Raw genomic sequence first — 21,061 nt, 5'->3', positions numbered from 1 at the left:
CTCTGACACTTTGCTGCACTGATAAGGAAGTAGCCGCCTTATGTGTTATACCAATTCCAGAAGTTCAAGCTGCACCTGTTTGACTTGTTTTCGGTTTGATATATTACATGGCAATGTTAGCATAATACATTGCAGCTTGTGCTGGGCTTTGATTATTTGTGGTCATGGATACAAGAAGCACAATCCAATAAAAATTAAATCTTCAAACTTTATTCATCCAAATTGATGACAATAAAATGATAGCTTTTTCATACATACATCTGGGTGTATTCAGTCTGGATATTTGTGGTCATTTACTTCATTTTTGAAAATATACTATTTAGGTGAATGCAATTGTGGCAAGAATGGACAATTGTGGACAGGCCCTAAATACCCTTCTGAGAGGTAAGTAATAAAACATCCTATTTCCCCCAAGACCTTACCCCACCACACTATGATCACAACCATTACCTCTACAAAGTAACTGAATAATACTACTATTCTAATTTTATTGAATAAAAGGGAACCCCACTATGCATTCAACATCTTCTCGTCTATATCTTTTGCTACCTATAGATGAAACCTCCTGCATCCAACAAAAGTTTGTCCAATCTACTGATGTAGCATATATTGCTGAATGTTATTCTTCCACATGGGGAATCTTGTAAATAAATTAGTTTTTATTTTTAAATACAGTTTTTTTGTCTACTCGACCACAAGGTATAACAAAAATATGAAAGTACCACAACCTGATACCACTTAAATACATGCACCTTTTTGGAGACTCAATGTTTCCATAGATAATGTAAGTCTCGATAATGGTGTTCATGCTGTGTTTGAGCACAGGAATTTGAGTGGGTGGATGCCTGTATGGAGGCCCCAGGCTTCACTGAAAAGAAGTAACTGCAAGGAACATTATAACATGCTCACTTTATGGGCATTTATACAGATGAATTCTATGATGTGGACATGTGATCCTAAGAAATCCACGAGGCCCTCTTAATCAGTGGACTTCTGGCTGAGGCCCGCATTCACAAAGGGATCAGGGGAGCCTCACCAATCGCATATTCGTTTTGAAAGTAGAAACCAGTGTTCTCCACTGATCTTTATTATTAATGTTAACAAATAAAATTCCTTTTGCTAATCTCAAAATGCACTACAAATTCAATATGTAAATGCTAGTTGTAAAAGTAAAAACAACATATCAACTACAGATAGAAAAGTAAAGAGTTTACATACACTGAGGGGGAGATTTATCATATGCTTTATCATAAAGCCCTTACCCCCACCGCCATGGGGGATACATCATAAAGCTTAAAAACTTGCGAAGAAGCACTGATAAATCTCCCCCAAAGTGTTTAAAAGAAAGTATAATAACTGAATATTTATTTTAAAAAATCACAAGAAGATTAAGAGGTTTCCTGCATTTATATCTACATTTTGTGAGGAAACACATTGGGGGACATTTATATTAGTTTTCTTTTGTCTGGTGCTTATATGCACCTGCTTATGTGTTTTTTTCCAAGCCATATTTATCAAAATTGTTTTTTTTTGTTCCCATCCCATTCCTTTTTCTCTTTTTTTTGGAACATTTTGTAAAATGTCCCAGAAATGCAGAAATGTCTCAAGCCAAATCAAAATGTTGCATAGCAATCTCCAAAATGCAAGGGGAGAGAAAATTAAAACAAGAGTCAGATGTAAGAAACACATACATTACTGTGCACACCAACATGATAAACCTGCTGCTCTTGCGCAGCCGAATATATAAAGAAACCAGAGCCTCTGGCGGGGTCCTGCGCAGCGTTTATCTCTATACCAGGCCCTGGCTGCAGCGAGTGCACAGGCATGGGGACAGTAACTTGATTATCCTGCCCCAATGTGCAGAGTCAGACAAAAAACTGGTACAGGGGGTTTGATAAACGTGGACCATTATGTACAATTGGGGAGATGATTACTTTTCTTGCGAGACGTAAAATTTATGGATCATTTATGTACACATGAGTTGCATTGTCATCCTGAACTCTGTATGTGTGTTGTTCCCTATCTGTTATGAAGTCATTATAATAGCTTTTACAGTAATGTTTATCATGTGGAGACATTTCTACCTTTGTGTATTTAGCTTGAGATGCGCTCCAAACATTTGGATCTTCTTTGTTAAAAGTTTTTGCTCCATAGGTTGAGTTTCTTAGTTCCACCATTTTTCCTGGAATACTTTCATTAACGCCCTTTTGTCTACAGTTAACATAGTCTTTTCTGCGGTTTTCAGTAGAGACATATCGCTTGACCTTTGGATGTTTATTGAAATTTTTATCAAATGCAAGAATATGTTCAGAGAAATCCATGCCCTCAAATAGTGGAGGAACTACAACGTCAGCATCAGATACGTAGTCACATGGGTTCAATTTATTAATGTGTAAAATCTGTTTTAAAAAAAAGTAAAAAGATTTAATGTTACATGATTAATGTTTACATGAATGAAGAATTAAAATCCTACTGGCCAGTGTTGTGGTGAGATCTCAGTGAGGTAACGTGCAGTGGTGGCAATATCAATTGACGGTGAAGCAGCACTCTGTTAGGTAAGATAGATGTTTTTTTATCCCACCATATTAATGTGACGTTTCGCCTGTTCAATCAAGGCATTCTCAAGCATCTTGATGATGCCTTGATTGAACAGGCGAAACGTTGCATTAATATGGTGGAATAAAAAAACATCTATCTTACCTAACAGAGTGCTGCTTCACCGTCAATTGATATTGATTCTGGGAGTCATTGTCAGACCTTTTGAGAAGACTTGCACCTGCCGTTTCCACATACACGGTGCTGCCCCATATCTATCTCTTTGGACTGGCTGTGCAGTGATAGCAGTTAGACATCATTATTATGGTAACAGAGTAAGAAAATCTGTTAGATCATCACTGGGAGAGGAGCATAAGAACGAGGAGGAGTTACTGAGAACTAAAGGATCATGGGACATGTAGTTTCCAGTGGCGGCCATATTGGTGATAATGGCGAGGAGAGGCTATAAAATTTTGTGATTTATAAAATCAAATTATTTAAGCTCTATTTTGTTATTAATGACATTGAGTTTTTTATATTCATTTATTTATAGCTTCATTGGTTTTTGTATCAGATGTTCATATTCCAGGAATGCCCCTTTAAGTCTGAAAGTTCTACTCTGCTAAATCTATACAACCTAATGAGATGTGTTGAAAGATATTGTCACATATTAACCTTAACATTTTAACTTTTTCACCATACTCTTAGCTTACCAGGTTGGAAGGAAGAGGTGTTTTGGGGTGCAATACATCTCTGTAGAGAACAAGGTAGAATGCTAAAAGGGCAACAATCACCACAGAAGCAACAACCGCCAGGATAGATCCCATGTAGACTTTATCTATTATTATACCTGAGGAAAACAAGATGAGTCATAGGTGTCATAATAGTCACATTATGAATTACACATTGCACTGTAAACATTCATAATCCTGTCCCAATACTGGGATATTAAAGGGGATTTCCCATCTTAGTTTTTTTTGGTGACATATTCTAAAGATAAGAAGACGAGAAGACTGTGAAGGAAAAGTAGCATATGGTAGCAATACCATCCCTTCATAGTGTGTGATTGTGAGTTTCCAGACAAGGGTACAAGGGTCAGAATTTCTGAAACTAGGTTTGCTTAAAGGGGTTGTCTGAGAGTTTTTTTTTAAATTCTACAGTTGGGCTGGGGAGGTATTTCTACAAAAACAAAGCTGTGCTCATCTCCTCCGTCTATCTTGGTGTCCTACACCGCCATCTCGACGTGCCCCTGTTTGTTTACAGGGGCACGGAAGCTGAATCGAGTTCAGCTTCACGTCCCTATTCCAAGCGCTGTATCAGGTTCAGTGATATGGGGATGGGTGGGCGTCACCTTCCTCGGCCGGAAGCTGAACTCAGCACAGCTTCCGTGCCCTGTAAGCAAACAGGCAGTGCAGGACACCGGGAGCAACAGAGGAGGAGAGTACAGCTTTGTTTTTTTTTTTAAATCCCTCCCCAGCCCACCTCCAGAATCTTAAAATCAGTTGGACAACCCCTTTAATAACCACTTTACAATGTAATAATAACAGTTCATAATAAAACGTGGTGTTTAATAATACATTTCTATCACAATCTTGCTAATCCATTCTCAGTAAATATTTGACCCCATCATATTAACCCCCTAAGCCAGTGGTGGCGAACCTATGGCACTAGTGCCAGAGGCGGCACTCGGAGCCATTTCTGTGGGCACCCAGGTCATCACCCCAGAATGAAGTTCACCAGACAGGACTCAAAGAATCTTCATGCAGAATCTTCTTGCAACAATAGACAAATTTGCTCTCCTCCTTTTAACTGTATTGGTGTCCTCAGGAGGCTGATACGATTGAAAGTTGTTAAAGAAAAAGGAGAAATAAATTACTGCTTAAATTCCTGTGTTGGCACTTTGCAATAAATAAGTGGCTTTTGGTTGAAGTTTGGGCACTCAGGCTCTAAAAGGTTCGCCATCACTGCCCTAAGCAATATGGTATACATTTACACCAGTATACCTTTTATCTCCACACACTTATTTGGACTAGGGAGACTTGTGATCTCCCCAAACATCATGCTAACACTGATGCAGTAGTTTCCAGGTGCCAGATTTGTGATATTCCATTTGGTCTCCTCTGTGTTTTCTGTCTTAATCAACTGGAATATATAAATATTGTTAAGATAAAATTGTTAGAATAAATAACTCTCATTTAATCTTATACATTCAAATAAATCATACCAGAACTTCTGTGACGGCGAAAGAAGGCTCCACTGTGCATGCCACAAAAAATAGGAAAATAGTCACATGTTAACAATTCATTTTATGAATGTAACAGGTTTGAGCAATGAGAATCTTAATGAGTTTTGACACTTTCCTCAATCCTGTTGCTATCACTGTATCTGACCCTTTTTTTTTAATTCAAACTTTACAGACGTATCTGAAATAGCTGATGCAATACATTTAGAATTCCCCTCCAGAAAATGGCTCACTTGCAAGAGTACACAATCCGATCCTCTTAAAATGTAATGCATTATAGGTATATCAGGATACAGTGCATAAAACCAGCAAATATATATCAGTAGCAGGTCACCTAAAAGTCTTATGCGTTTCTAATTTTTCACAGGATCATTAGTCATAGGTGTGTTGGCGAGTTTGCACAACTGATATGGTCCAAGATAAAAATCCTCCCTAGATCATGTGTGAAGCCACCGATCAGAAAAACACATGTGAACATTTACACAAAGATGTATACATTTTAAACCAGAAGGACACACAAGCTTTTTCATATTTTCAAAAATACATAAAAAAACTGATCAGGAGGGCCACAGTAAAAAAGTAACCCCAATGGTAACAGAAAAGTGACGAAGAAATGAATTTTGATGATGTGGTTAACTTATAGTCCTTATATATCAGATAAAGAAAAGAAGGTTCAAATAAAAGGCTTAAATGGGTATTCTCCTTTGTGCATTAACATTTATTTTAATCCTTCTTCCATACACTTCCATTTCTTCAATTGGATGTTATTAAAGAAATTGTACATGTGTGAAGATAATTTCTCATAAATGTAGCCATGTTGTCCCTTAGAAATTAGATTGTTGTCCCTGGATACCACCAACAATGGAGTGATTGCACGGAGAAACAAATTGTTTTTGCATATGTAATGGTTAGGAGTTACTGCTTCTCCAACAGCCGTCCTATGGTAATGAGTGCTGAATCCAGGTGGTCAGGCAGTATTCAATAGCGCATACCACCGGAGCCAGGGTGTGAGGGTGGTCGTATCCAAAGACAGATATCTTGTTTCTAAGTGATAACATGGTGACATTTATGGAAGTTATCTTTTCACAGGTAGATTTTTTAAATAACAAGAAATGTATATATATATTTATATATATATAGGAGATTAATTAAATTAGATGTGAAAGCCCAGGTGGGAATACCAGATTTGCCACGTAACGGACAGTTAAATGCCAATTTTTGATGATGTGGAAAGCAGGGACATACTGGACAATTTTTAAATGTATTTACCAGAAAATATAGAGCAACACACTCCATGTTCAGTCTAAGATTGTATTACTGATAATGTTTTTTATGCTTTTAGCAGGGAAATATTAACATCAAACGAGGTCACCTCAAGTGCCCCCAATGTTTAGGACAAAAAAATTCCCATTTTTATCCAGTGCAGTATCCACTACAGTTGCTTGATGAATCCCAGGACCAGTCTGGTCCAGACTGAACTTGTAACTTTACATCATGACATAAACTATGAAGCTACTAGGACAAATATAATCAATAAGGGTGAAACTGCCCTGTGGTAGTCGCTTTCTAGGACAGTGAAGACCCTAATTCACTTCATACTTGGTCGATCAGTTCCTGTATCTCTGGCAACACTTTTACTGGGAGATATCCCAGCAATATAACATCCAGCATAACATAACAGCAGGATATAACATCCTGGGGACATTTTCATGTTCCTCTTCTAATGTGGTCTACCTGTGTGCACAAAATGTCCTGTGGGGGGATCTTTATGTTGGAGAGACAGGACAAAAACTTAAAGCCCGGATAAGGTCTCATTGCCACACAATGAAAGAGGGGCAGGCACATCTACTTGTGGCAAAACACATTTGCAGTCCTGGCCATAATACCCTGGATATTATTAATAAAAGGCAATTTCAGGTCACAAAATGAGAGACGAATTTGGGAATGCAAGTTTATTACCCTCTTAGACACCCTCCACGCAGGACTCAATCTATCAAAAGGATTCATGACCCACTACAACCTCTAACAAATGTTATCCTGAGATAATGGGTCATCAGAGACTCCAGGGCTTTTAACTTAGAGGCAATAAACCATAACAATCCTCTAGTCATCTCATTAAGGACCTGTTGTGTGTCAACTTTGTTATTGCTATTGTTCTTTTTTTACATTTTGTTTGCATTACTTCTCTGCTCATGGTGTAGATCTGTGTCACTTCAGAACGACTGTTATACCTGATGAAAGGACTGTAGCTGTCCTGAAAGCTTTCTTGTAAGATCTTATATTTCAGTTAGCCAGTAAAAGGTTTCACAATCTCAAGAAGGTGACTTTATTGGACCTATCAAAAGCAACAGGAATTTATTCAACTGGCTAACACAGTACAAAACTTTTTTCTTGTGCCATAAAATCCTGTTCCTGTTTACAATACACATGTACACAAGAGCCATTTCATGACCTTTGAAGGTCCTACAAAGGTCCTGAAACTGCAGACAGCAGGCAGAAGAGACACATCCTCTATTGATTGATTCTAAGCTTGATTCCAGTACCATATCTAGAAAGTGATTACAAACTTGTAGGGGCTATAATATTAAAACAGCCCATGATCCATGCAGTTTTATTCCACCCAGGGTGTCATAGGTTAGCCATCAGTGAACTATATGAAGAATAATCCTTGTTTGAATTATAAGTGAATTGTTCTTCACTTATACATGGCCTCTGTATGAAATAACTTTTCTTGATCTTAGGCTCACTGTAGATAATATGCAAGACACACCCTGCACCCCATCGTGAAAAAGAAAAAAGAAAATGTAGATATTTTTTGCTAATTTATTAACAATTTTTTGGATATGGGGATCCTCTATCTCTTGCAGTTGGATATGGGGATCCATTATCCCTTGCAGTTCCTTCATGTTGGAAGGTGAATATTGGTGGACAGCCATTTTCAAGTCTCTCCAGAGATGCTCAATTGCAGTCATGAAGGGTCACAGAGATGTTCTGAAGCCACTGCTTTGTTATTTTAGTTTTGTGCTTAGGGTCATTGTCTTGTCGGAAGGTGAACCTTCACCTAATCTGAGGTCCAGAGCACTCTGGAAGAGTTTTTCATCCAGGTTCTCTCTGTACGCAGGCTTTCATTTGTCTTACACTGAGGAGAGGCTTCTGCCGGCGCACTCTGCCATTAAGCCACGATTGCTACGGGGCTGCAGTGATAGTTGACTTTGTGGAACTTTCTCACAGCTCTCTGGAGCTCAGCAACAGTGATCTTGAGGTTCTTTACCTTTCTCACCAATGCTTTTCTCCCAGCATTGATTAGTTTGGCTTGACAGCCAAGTTGAGGAAGAGTTGTGGTTGTCCTAAACGGCTTCCATTTAAGGATTAAATATGCTCTTAGGAACATTAAAGGAAACCTACCACTTGAAGTGGCAGGTATAAGGGGGAACTGGCGAGCTGGTGCCAGAGCTTAGTTTTGTTAGTGTTTTAAACCGCAGTGTCACGGTTTAAAACACTTTTTAAACTTTATGGCCGAAGCTGCTTCGGCGCAGGGAGGTACGCGCTCGGTACACCATGCGCGCGACCGTGCCCGCGGCTACATATGAAGTGAATGAGAGCCGCGGGCATGGTCGAGTTAAATATGAGTTCCACAGCAAAGGGTCTCAATACTTATACTTAATAAATTTGAGGTGGAGAGTGAAGGGGCAGCTAGTTGGGTAACATGTAGAAGGCGGGGTAGAGGGAAGAGTTGTAGAGAGTCTAGTCCTGATCTGGTGCACCCCAATAAGTTTGCCAGGCTGGAGGATGAGGGGGATATCAGCTCTGGGGTAGCAATGCTGCAGAAAGATGTGGCCGCTAGCAACCAGGGGAATGTGTGCTCCAGTAAGAAGGGTAATGGGAGCACAGGCAAGGTCAGACAGGTGCTGGTAGTGGGAGATTCCATTATTAGGGGAACACACAGGGCAATCTGTCACAAAGACCGTGCATACCGAACAGTGTGTTGTTTGCCGGGTGCTCGGGTTCGGCATGTTGCGGATCGGGTTGATGGATTACTGAGAGGGGCTGGTGAGGAACCAGCGGTCATGGTCCACATTGGCACTAATGACAAAGTAACAGGTAGGTGGAAGGTCCTTAAAAATGATTTCAGAGATTTAGGCCATAAGCTCAGGGCAAGGACCTCAAAGGTAATTTTCTCCGAAATACTGCCTGTACCACGTGCCACACCAGAAAGGCAGCGGGAGATCAAGGAGGTAAATAAGTGGCTCAAAAGTTGGTGTAGAAAGGAGGGGTTTGGGTTCATGGAGAACTGGGCTGACTTTTCTGTGGGCTACAGGCTCTACAGTAGGGATGGGCTGCACCTCAATGGGGAGGGGGCCGCTGTTTTAGGGGAAAAAATGGCTAGAAGGTTGGAGGAGTGTTTAAACTAGAGACCTGGGGGGAGGGCAACTACACTTGTGCAGGGCAAATAGACGGTGTACATAGAGAGCTGGGAAGAGCCATAGTCCATGGGGGAGGAAGGGGGGCTGGAATGAGATTGGGGAATAAGGACAAAAGGAATACGGACAGGGAAAACCATATAAAGTGTATGTACACAAACAAAATGGAGGAACTGGAACTCTTGATGTTGGAACGGAAATATGATATAGTGGGTATCAGCGAGACATGGCTGGACAGTAGCTATGACTGGGCTGTTACTATAGATGGTTATAGTCTTTTTAGAAAGGATCGTATAAATAAAAAAGGGGGAGGGGTTTGTTTATATGTGAATTCTTGCCTCAAGCCCGTCTTGCGAGATGACATCAGTAACGCAAATGTGGAGTCCCTATGGGTGGAGATAAGAGGAGGGAAAAATAAAAATAAAATATTACTAGGGGTTTGTTATAAGGCTCCAAATATAATGGAGGCAGCAGAGGAAATGCTGATAAGTGAAATGGATGCGGCTTCAAAGCATGGTGAAGTACTTATCATGGGGGACTTCAATTACCCAGATATTGACTGGGGGGCAGAAACCTGCAGGTCCTTCAAAGGTAGCAGGTTCTTGTCAACAACAAAAGACAATTACCTGTCGCAACTAGTCCTGGAGCCAACAAGAGGGGGGGCACTGCTGGACCTTATCCTTACCAACAGACCTGATAGGGTATCAAAACTACAGGTTGGGGGGAACCTGGGGAATAGTGATCATAATATCATTGATTTTGTATTACGCTTTACTAAGCACGTTAGTGAAGGGGCAACCAACACTCTAAACTTCAGGAGGGCAAATTTTCATCAACTAAGGGAAGACCTAAAAGGCATAGACTGGGATAATGCTCTCAAAGACAAAAGCCCCCCCCAAAAATGGGACTTTTTCTCATATATTCTGAAAAAGTCCTGTGAGAAACACATACCTTATGGGAAAAAGCATAAAAGGAACAAGAAAAACCCTATGTGGCTAACTAGTCTTGTAAGGAAAGCAATAAGCGAGAAAGATAAAGCGTTTAAGGTGCTAAAACGTGAAGGTACCAATGAGGCATTACAGGATTATAGAGAGAAAAATAAATCCTGTAAAAAACAGATAAAGGCCGCAAAAATAGAGACTGAAAGAATTATTGCCAGGGAGAGCAAAAATAATCCCAAATTATTTTTCAAGTATATAAATGATAAGAAACTAAAAACAGAGAGTGTGGGTCCCCTTAGAAATAACATGGGGGTCATGGTGGAAGGAGATGAGGAAAGGGCCAATCTACTGAATGTCGCCTTCTCAACTGTCTTTACCCAGGAAAATCCCCTGGTGGAAGACACAATGAGGAATAATGTAAATTCTTTTTATAATGTCAACAGTTTAACCCAGGAAGAGGTACGGCACCGCCTCGCAACCACTAAGATAGATAAATCACCTGGGCCAGATGGCATACACCCCCGGGTTCTGCATGAATTATGTACGGTGATAGACAGACCGTTATTTTTAATATTTGAAGATTCACTGAGGACTGGTTATGTTCCACAGGAATGGCGCATAGCAAATGTGGTACCAATATACAAAAAAGGATCAAATAGCGATCCTGGAAACTACAGACCCGTAAGTCTAACTGCTGTGGTGGGGAAAATATTTGAGGGGTTTATTAGAGATGCTATCCTGGAGTATCTCACTGTGCACAACCTTATAACCCAGCGTCAGCATGGGTTTATGAGAGATCGGTCCTGTCAGACTAATCTGATTGGTTTCTACGAGGAGGTAAGTTCAAGACTGGATCTGGGGGACGCTGTGGATGTTGTATATCTGGACTTTTCAAAGGCATTTGACACCGTGCCACATAAAAGGTTGGTATATAAAATGAGACTGCTGGGAATAGGAGAAAATCTGTGTATCTGGGTAAGTAATTGGCTTAGTGATAGAAAACAGAGGGTGGTCATTAATGGCACATTCTCAGATTGGGTTGATGTTACCAGTGGAGTGCCACAGGGGTCAGTATTGGGGCCACTTCTTTTTAATATTTTTATTAATGACCTTGTAGTGGGTTTACACAGTCAAGTTTCAATATTTGCAGATGATACTAAGCTGTGTAAAGTAATAAATACTGAGGTCGATAGTTTAGCATTACAGAGGGATTTGTGGAAGCTTGAGGGATGGGCAGAGAAATGGTTGATGAGGTTTAATGTAGATAAATGTAAAGTTATGCACTTGGGCCATGGAAACAAAAAGTATAATTATGTTCTAAACGGTCAATTACTTAGTAAAACTGAAGCTGAAAAGGACTTGGGGGTATTGGTGGATGGTAAACTTAATTTTAGTGACCAGAGCCAGGCGGCTGCTGCTAAAGCAAATAAAATAATGGGATGTATCAAGAGAGGAATAGATTCTCATGATAAAGACATAGTTCTGCCCTTATACAAATCCCTGGTCAGACCACACATGGAATATTGTGTACAGTTTTGGGCACCAGTATATAAAAAGGATATAGTAGAGCTGGAACGGGTGCAGAGGAGAGCAACCAGGATTATTAGGGGAATGGGGGGACTAGAATACAATGACAGATTACAAAATTTGGGATTATTCAGTTTAGAAAAAAGACGACTGAGGGGAGACCTCATTACAATGTACAAATACCTGAACGGACAGTACAAGGATCTCTCCAAAGATCTTTTTATACCTAGGCCTGTGACCAGGACAAGGGGGCATCCTCTACGCCTAGAGGAGAGGCGATTCTACCATCACCATAGACAAAGGTTCTTTACTGTAAGAGCAGTGAGACTATGGAACTCTCTGCCGCAGGAGGTTGTTATGGCCGACTCTATGTACATGTTCAAGAGAGGCCTGGATGACTTTCTGGAGAGAAAAAATATCACGGGTTATGGGGATAAAACATTTATTTAATTCTTGAAGGTTGGACTTGATGGACTTGCGTCTCCTTCCAGCCTTATATACTATGATACTATGATACTATGATATGAGTTCCACAGCAAAGGGTCTCAATACTTATACTTAATAAATTTGAAAAAAATATCTACATTTCAATTTTTTTCTGTCCAGATGCAAAGTGCAGAGTGTACATTAATGAGCAAAAAAAAAAAAGAATTCTTGGTGGCAATGAAACAAAGCGTGAAATATTTATAGGGGTCTATATATTTTCTGTACCCACTGTATGTATGTGTGATTACTGTGATATGAGAGGACTTACCTTTGATGAAGCCAAGATCCTAATAATAAAAGAGACTTTCTTCTGATAATTAGTGTTGGCGTATTTGATGCCATATAACATCTGTGCGGCAGTGATATCTATCACTATGGTGTCTGATGAAGTGGTCACCATAACCATTGGGACGCTTATAGTTGCTGAAAGAAATAAGTGATCAGTCATATTTAGAAATTAGAATATATTGAGCACAAAATAAAAGCCATACAACGCGGTCTCCTCAAAGGCCCATAGGTATTCCAGGAGTTCTTGAATGTCAATTTCAATGATCTACTCTACAATTTTGTGATGTTGTATCCTGATGACATCTTGATCTTTTTGCCTGACATATTATCTCATTGGTACAATATTCGCCTAGTTAAAATATCTCTGCGTAATGTCACTGTCTACTTGGTCTCCCTTTTAAGTAATGTGCAACTCAAGTCTTCCTTATATGGCCAAAGTTGCAGTGCTGAAATCCACAGAAATTTCATTTAGAGAGGGGTTCACTTGATAAATAATTTTGTAGGTTTTTTCTTGTGGTCTGCTGCATTTGAAAATTGTTTAATAGTTGACATGTAATGATAATTGCCATGCTTTTTTGGGATCCTAATTATGGGAAATATGTTGTACCAATTTAAGTACTTTTACATATGTTCACACCTTTATGATAAGTAATAAGTTAACTTACTGTCTTGTAAAGCTTGAAATCCTTTACTTCTTTTCCATACAGAAAAAGTATTTTCTGATATTGCTCTTACACGGGCAAATATTTTTTCATCTACATGCTCTAGTTTCAATGTCTCTGATGTCATATTGCACATGTTTTTTAATGTTTCACAGTCCGTTTTGTTTTGCCACATACGTTCTCCATATCTGAAAGTTAATTAAAAAAAAACTAAATAATACAATGTAAGATCTGATATAATACATTAAAACACAAGAAGGATTTTTATTATCGTGACTGTTGCCATGCTAAGAAAACCATAACCATCCTGGTGTACACAATTTCAGTTGCCCCTAGACACAACCCTGTAACTTCTGACTTAGGGTCGGAAAGCCATCTTGGATTTCTGTGTGACAAACATGGAGCTGAGATTTTTGTCTCTCTCTGCTTTCTTCACTCTAGCCCCGCCCCCTGCAGTCCAGGACCAAGCTCTCAAACGGATACACAGACAATGACAATCAGCTGGTAACAGCATGAAGAGAACTACAAGCTACAGACAGATAAGTTCTTTATCGAGGAAGGGTAGGAAGGCACACAAGATCTGGTGTATTGTGGAAAAGCAGAGATGTAGGAGAGATGACTGTCATTGTGTCTAATAGGCATCTCATGGATCTCATCATCTCTGGTATGGGGATTGGCAGTCTATGTGAGTATGTGTCTATGTATATAAGATTGTATATATATCTTTAGTTAGAGCACTTGCTCCACTACTCTCTCTCTCTATGTCCCTAGTTAGTTTACCCTATATTTATACTTCCCTGTATATTACCCTTAATAAACCCCCTGTAAAGATCCATTAAATATTGTTGTTAATTTAATATTAACTGGCACTCCAAAACCAAGTAGATTATGCATTTGCTCATCTCTCTTTCTATGTGTCAGATACTAGTACAATGTTCAGAAGGTAAATGAAAGTGTATATAGGGTTTATTTTGTGTTTGTACAATAAAAGATTTTTTTGGGAGAAAAAAACTCATGTTTTTGTATCCTGAAGACAAAAGTAGTTATGGCCTCAAGTGATGGAGCATGTGCTAGTCTGGTGTGCAATAAAATAATTTTTATTGAATTTTCTGTTCTGACAAATTGCTAATGACCTCATAACTGATGTAACCGCATGCTCTTGCAATGTTCAGTATGTGCTACTACTGCTTTAAGGTGAAGTTCAGATTTCTGTCTAGCATCTGCTGTACACTCCAATTTGTAGTGTAGGCACTTATTGTTAAAGGACATCTACCAACAGGATCAAGGACTGTAAACCAAACTCACTTAAATGCTGGTGTATTTCCCCTCTGGCAGGATATGCTCTTCTTTAGCTTCTTATGTCCTGGTTTTTACAAAAAAAAGTATTTAAAATTATACAAATGAGCCTGAGGGGCTCTGGGTTCCATAGGTGTCAATGGAGCCTGGAGCCCTAAGGCTCATTTGCATAATTTTAAAGACTTCTTTTCTTAAAAACAAGGGCATATGAATCTTAAAGAAGAGTAATCCCTGCTAGAGGGGGCACACACTAGTCAGTGCGACTGATTTACAATCCTTGATCAAGGTGGTAGACATGGATGACATGGAGCCCGGAAGAGGCACGTCAACATGAACTAAATGCTCTAATTGCTTGTTCAAGTCCAAGTCTCTACACTGTAACAGGGCCTGACATGCCGGGGCCTCAGACAGACCCAAAGTACACATGAGATCCCCCAGCTTTGTAGGAAGTATCAGATACCCCCCAGTTAACTCATGGGGAGAAAGGGAGGTCTAATGTTCAAGGGAAACAGCAACTTGTAAAGGGTTAACAACCATGACCTAACTATCAAGTCTTGTTCTGACTGTATGCGCAATACAGTCCTATGCCAATATGGCGGTGATGGACGCCTTACCAGTAGTACATATGCATGACATGCAGTATAGTTGTATATACAGAACAAAGGAGGACAATCAATGTATAGAAACATGGGTACATATATCCAAAAAATAAGTATAAGAACTAGAGAGAAAGTGAATGTGTACAGTACCAAATTTTATTGAATACAACACAATTAAAAGCATCTAAAAACAAGTGGATGAACTAAAAAAAACTGCCACAAAGTCAATGTGGTTGGGTACAAAATGAGTGGGTATCATGGAAAAGGAATGTAGCAGATTGTCTCATCCAGCTAACAATTGTAGATAAGAGCCCATTCATATTATAATAAGTAATGACTAGAGATGAGCGAGCACTAAAATGCTCGGGTACTCGTTATTCGAGACGAACTTTTCCCGATGCTCGAGTGCTCGTCTCGAATAACGAGCCCCATTGAAGTCAATGGGAGACTCGAGCATTTTTCAAGGGGACCAAGGCTCTGCACAGGGAAGCTTGGCCAAACACCTGGGAACCTCAGAAAAGGATGGAAACACCACGGAAATGGACAGGAAACAGCAGGGGCAGCATGCATGGATGCCTCTGAGGCTGCTTAATTGCACCATTATGCCAAAATTATGGGCAACAGCATGGCCATGACAGAGTGACAGAATGAAGCTAGATAGCATCTAAAACATCCAATAATTGACCCTGACACTATAGGGGACGGCATGCAGAGGCAGCGGCAGCAGCGGCAGGCTAGAGAGTGGCATGGCGACATACCCTAAATGGACTCAGGCTTCAAACCAATGGGTGGCAGAGAGGAACCAAAGGAGGTGAGCAAGAAGCGCTCAAATAATATCGGTACATGATAAAAGTTTGCCAGTATATTTTGTGGATTACACAGCAGGGTGGCGACAAAGTTAACATGGAAGCCATGAAAACAACCGAAAATTCTGCCTGACACAGCTCGTTTGATAAGGGGACCATGTATGGAGGCAGTGAACTAGTAGTAGATTAAAGGTGCTGCAGTTAAAACTATGCTAGTTGGATCTTGGCATGGAGCTGGCGCTCCGCTGCCAGGCGAGCTTTCGCCAATCCAAGCCCCTGTCTCTAGGCTACTCCCCAAACAGCACTTCTAAGAACCTTTTGTATAAGATCAAGTGTAGTAGCGTTCTTATAAGTTTAGGATATGGCGGGTGAGGGGAATGTAAACAGATGCGCAAGAAGCGCTGAAATAATATTGGTAAATGATAAAAGTTTGCCAGTATATTTTGTGGATTACACAGCAGGGTGGCGACAAAGTTAACAAGTTTGTTGTGGAAGCCATGAAAACAACCCAAAATTCTGCCTGACACAGCTCGTTTGATAAGGGGACCATGTATGCCTACAGTTCATGCCAGTCGCTGCACTGGCTGCCAGTCTCCTTTCGAATACAGTTTAAAATAATAACCCTCATCCATAAAGCTCTGTATAATGCTGCACCCCCCTACCTCCCCTCTCTTATCTCAGTCTATCGCCCAGCCCGTGCTCTTAGATCCGCCAGTGATCTTAGATTAACCTCTACCCTAGTGCGGACCTCCCACTCGCGTCTCCAAGACTTCTCTAGAGCTGCACCAATTCTATGGAATGCTCTGCCCCGGACTATCAGACTAATACCTAACCTCCAAAGTTTCAAACGTGCTCTTAAAACCCATTTCTTTAGGCAAGCCTATAACACTCATTAACTGCATAAAGTTTTAACTCTTCTACTAACCCGTCCTGTCTCGTCCTCCCATCTGTTATCCAGCAACCAACAGGCACCAGACTTCTCTGCAGTCCCATTCACCCTGGACCTGGTATATAAGATGACGGCTGAGTGGTTCAAGCGACAGCAATTCCATTTATTATATTTTGTTCTATTCCCTAAGAAGAATGGCTTGACCATTAAATATTCTTTTACCTCGTGTTACCCCATCATCTTCATAAATCGTAAGCTCTGGCGAGCAGGGACCTCACTCCTGTTGTTCCATACAAATGTTGTGCTCTGTTACATTACATTTGTATTTGTTTCCTATGATTTGTAAAGCGCTACGGAATATTATGGCGCTATATAAATAAAGATTATTATTATTATTATTATGGAGGCAGTGAACTAGTAGTAGATTAAAGGTGCTGCAGTTAAAACTATGTTAGTTGGATCTTGGGATGGAGTTGGCGCTCCGCTTCCAGGCGAGGTTTCGCCAATCCAAGCCCCTGTCTCTAGGCTACTCCCCAAACAGCACTTCTAAGAACCTTTTGTATAAGATCAAGTGTAGTAGCGTTCTTATAAGTTTGGGATATGGCGGGTGAGGGGAATGTAAACAGATGCGCAAGAAGCGCTGAAATAATATCGGTAAATGATAAAAGTTTGCCAGTATATTTTGTGGATTACACAGCAGGGTGGCGACAAAGTTAACAAGTTTGATGTGGAATGCCCTGTAATAGCTCTTGGGCGGTGTGCCTTTTATCGCCTAGGCTCAGCAGTTTGAGCACCGCCTGCTGTCGCTTAGCGACGGCACTGCTGCTGTGCCTAGAGCTACCGACTGATGGCGCCATGGCCACGGATGGTAATTCGGAGGAGGAGGAGGTGGAGGAGGGGTGGGAGGAGGAGGAGGTATACTAGGCCTTTGAGACCTGGACCGAGGTAGGCCCCGCAATCCTCTGCGTCGGCAGTATATGACCAGCCCCAGGGTCAGACTCGGTCCCAGCCTGCACCAAGTTAAGTGTAGTAGCGTTCTTATAAGTTTGGGATATGGCGGGTGAGGGGAATGTAAACAGATGCGCAAGAAGCGCATGATGCGCATGGAGCTGGCGCTCCGCTGCCAGGCGAGCTTTCGCCAATCCAAGCCCCTGTCTCTAGGCTACTCCCCAAACAGCACTTCTAAGAACCTTTTGTATAAGATCAAGTGTAGTAGCGTTCTTATAAGTTTAGGATATGGTGGGTGAGGGGAATGTAAACAGATGCGCAAGAAGCGCTGAAATAATATTGGTAAATGATAAAAGTTTGCCAGTATATTTTGTGGATAACACAGCAGGGTGGCGACAAAGTTAACAACTTTGATGTGGATTCCATGAAAACAACCCAAATTTCTGCCTGACACACCTCGTTTGATAAGGGGACGATGTATGGAGGCAGCTATATGGACGACTTTTGGAGGTAGCAATGGAGACAACGTGTGGAGGCTGCTATGGAGACAATTTAATTTAAATAGTGCCTGTATGTGGCAGTCCAAAAAAGTTTTCAAACCAGAGGAGCAGGTAGGTGGCCCTCCAGAAAAATGAAATAGATTGAGTGCCTGTATGTGGCAGTCCAAAAAAGTTTTCAAACCAGAGGAGCAGGTAGGTGGCCCTCCAGAAAAATGAAATAGATTGAGTGCCTGTATGTGGCAGTCCAAAAAAGTTTTCAAACCAGAGGAGCAGGTAGGTGGCCCTCCAGAAAAATGAAATAGATTGAGTGCCTGTATGTGGCAGTCCAAAAAAGTTTTCAAACCAGAGGAGCAGGTAGGTGGCCCTCCAGAAAAATGAAATAGATTGAGTGCCTGTATGTGGCAGTCCAAAAAAGTTTTCAAACCAGAGGAGCAGGTAGGTGGCCCTCCAGAAAAATTGAATAGATTGAGTGCCTGTATGTGGCACTCCCAAAAATTGTTTAAAACAGAGGACCGGGTAGGTGGCCTTCCAGAAAAATTAAATGCATAAAGTACTGTAGCTAGAGCCAGTGGGCCCTGTCAAAAAATAGCCAGTTTCCTCTGCTTTAGTGTACAAAGAGGAGGAGAAGGAGGAAAATGAGGAGGAGGAGGAGTGCATAAATTATTCAGGTTGAGCTTCCTTCACCTGGTGGAGATTGGAAATTATGAGAAATCCAGGCTTTATTCATCTTAATAAGCGTCAGCCTGTCAGCGCTGTCAGTCGACAGGCGTGTACGCTTATCGGTGATGATGCCACCAGCTGCACTGAAAACCCGCTCGGACAACACGCTAGCGGCAGGGCAGGCAAGAACCTCCAAGGCGTACAGCGCCAGTTCGTGCCACATGTCCAGCTTTGAAACCCAGTAGTTGTAGGGAGCTGTGTGATCATTTAGGACGATGGTATGGTCAGCTACGTACTCCCTCACCATCTTTCTGTAAAGATCAGCCCTACTCTGCTGAGACTGGGGACAGGTGACAGTGTCTTGCTGGGGTGACATAAAGCTGGCAAAAGCCTTGTAAAGCGTACCCTTGCCAGTGCTGGACAAGCTGCCTGCTCGCCTACTCTCCCTCGCTACTTGTCCCGCAGAACTACGCACTCTGCCGCTAGCGCTGTCAGAAGGGAAATAGTGTTTCAGCTTGTGCACCAGGGCCTGCTGGTATTCATGCATTCTCACACTCCTTTCCTCTCCATGGATGAGAGTGGAAAGATTTTGCTTGTACCGTGGGTCCAGGAGAGTGAATACCCAGTAATCGGTGCTGGAATAAATTCTTTGAACGCGAGGGTCACGGGATAGGCAGCCTAGCATGAAATCTGCCATATGCGCCAGAGTACCAACGCGTAAGAATTCACTCCCCTCACTGGCCTGACTGTCCATTTCCTCCTCCTCCAACTCCTCCAACTCCTCTTCTTCTGCCCATACACGCTCAACAGTGAAGGACTCAACAATGGTCCCCTCTTGTGTCTCGCCAACATTCTCCTCCTCTTCCTCCTCATCCTCATCCACCTCCACCTCCTCCGATATGCGCTGAGAAACAGACCTAAGGGTGCTTTGGCTATCAACAAGGGAATCTTCTTCCCCCGTCTCTTGTTACGAGCGCAAAGCTTCCGACTTCATGCTGATCAGAGAGTTTTTCAACAGGCCAAGCAGCGGGATGGTGAGGCTGATGATGGCGGCATCGCCACTGACCATCTGTGTTGACTCCTCAAAGTTACTCAGCACCTGACAGATATCAGACATCCACGTCCACTCCTCATTGTAGACTTGAGGAAGCTGACTGACCTGACTACCAGTTCTGGTGGAAGTTGACATCTGGCAGTCTACAATCGCTCTGCGCTGCTGGTAAACTCTGGATAACATGGTCAGTGTTGAATTCCACCTCGTGGGCACGTCGCACAACAGTCGGTGAGCGGGCAGTTGGAGGTGGCGCTGTGCTGCTCTGAGAGTGGCAGCATCTGTGCTGGACTTCCTGAAATGCGCACAGATGCGGCGCACCTTCGTGAGCAAATCAGACAGATTGGAGTATGTCTTGAGGAAACGCTGAACTATCAGATTTAACACATGGGCCAGGCATGGCACATGTGTCAGTCTGCCGAGTTGCAGAGCCGCCACCAGGTTACGGCCGTTGTCACACACAACCATGCCTGGCTTCAGGTTCAGCGGTGCCAGCCACAGATCAGTCTGCGCCGTGATGCCCTGTAATAGCTCTTGGGCGGTGTGCCTTTTATCGCCTAGGCTCAGCAGTTTGAGCACCGCCTGCTGTCGCTTAGCGACGGCACTGCTGCTGTGCCTAGAGCTAGCGACTGATGGCGCCATGCCCACGGATGGTAGTTTTGAGGAGGAGGTGGAGGAGGGGTGGGAGGAGGAGGAGGCATAGTAGGCCTGAAAGACCTGGACCGAGGTAGGCCCCGCAATCCTCGGCGTCGGCAGTATATGACCAGCCGCAGGGTCACACTCGGTCCCAGCCTCCACCAAGTTAACCCAATGTGCCGTCAGCGATATACAGTGGCCCTGCCCGGCAGCACTCGTCCACGTGTACGTGGTCAGGTGGACCTTGTCAGAAACGGCGTTGGTCAGGGCACGGATGATGTTGTCTGACACGTGCTGGTGCAGGGCTGGGACGGCACATCGGGAAAAGTAGTGGCGGCTGGGGACCGAATACCGAGGGGCGGCCGCCGCCATGAGGTTGCGAAAGGCCTCGGTCTCTACTAGCTTATAGGGCAGCATCTCCAGGCTAAGCAATCTGGAGATGTGGACATTAAGGGCTTGGGCGTGCGGGTGGGTTGCACTATATTTCCATTTCCGCTCCAGCGTCTGGGGTATGGAGAGCTGAACGCTGGTGGATGCTGTGGAGGATCGTGGAGGCGACGATGGGGTTTTTGTG

The 21,061-nt window shown here is 42.3% G+C and overlaps 1 protein-coding gene and 1 long non-coding RNA gene across 2 annotated transcripts in view; one reads left to right on the top strand and one right to left on the bottom strand.

Annotated features, from left to right (window-relative positions):
• Window positions 1–251: 251 nt before the first annotated feature.
• Window positions 252–21,061, bottom strand: part of IL22RA2 (interleukin 22 receptor subunit alpha 2) — a 41,890-nt gene continuing 21,080 nt past the window's right edge. The window contains exons 3-7 of the mRNA XM_072141438.1: window positions 13,106–13,290; window positions 12,421–12,575; window positions 4,539–4,677; window positions 3,249–3,385; window positions 252–2,399 (exon numbers count right to left, since the gene is read on the bottom strand). Of these exons, the coding sequence (XP_071997539.1) occupies window positions 1,956–2,399; window positions 3,249–3,385; window positions 4,539–4,677; window positions 12,421–12,575; window positions 13,106–13,290 (1,060 nt within the window). The 3' untranslated portion in view covers window positions 252–1,955. The remainder of the gene's footprint in view (window positions 2,400–3,248; window positions 3,386–4,538; window positions 4,678–12,420; window positions 12,576–13,105; window positions 13,291–21,061) is intronic.
• The window catches only part of LOC140121624 (uncharacterized), a 60,789-nt gene continuing 53,277 nt past the window's right edge, over window positions 13,550–21,061 (top strand). Inside the window, exon 1 of the long non-coding RNA XR_011854136.1 lies at window positions 13,550–13,787. This is a non-coding gene — a long non-coding RNA (uncharacterized lncRNA). The remainder of the gene's footprint in view (window positions 13,788–21,061) is intronic.

This window comes from Engystomops pustulosus, chromosome 3 (assembly GCF_040894005.1).
Source record: "Engystomops pustulosus chromosome 3, aEngPut4.maternal, whole genome shotgun sequence".
NCBI lineage: Eukaryota > Metazoa > Chordata > Amphibia > Anura > Leptodactylidae > Engystomops > Engystomops pustulosus.
Note: the sequence above shows the minus strand (reverse complement) of the source record. Positions and strands in the feature narration are given on the sequence as shown.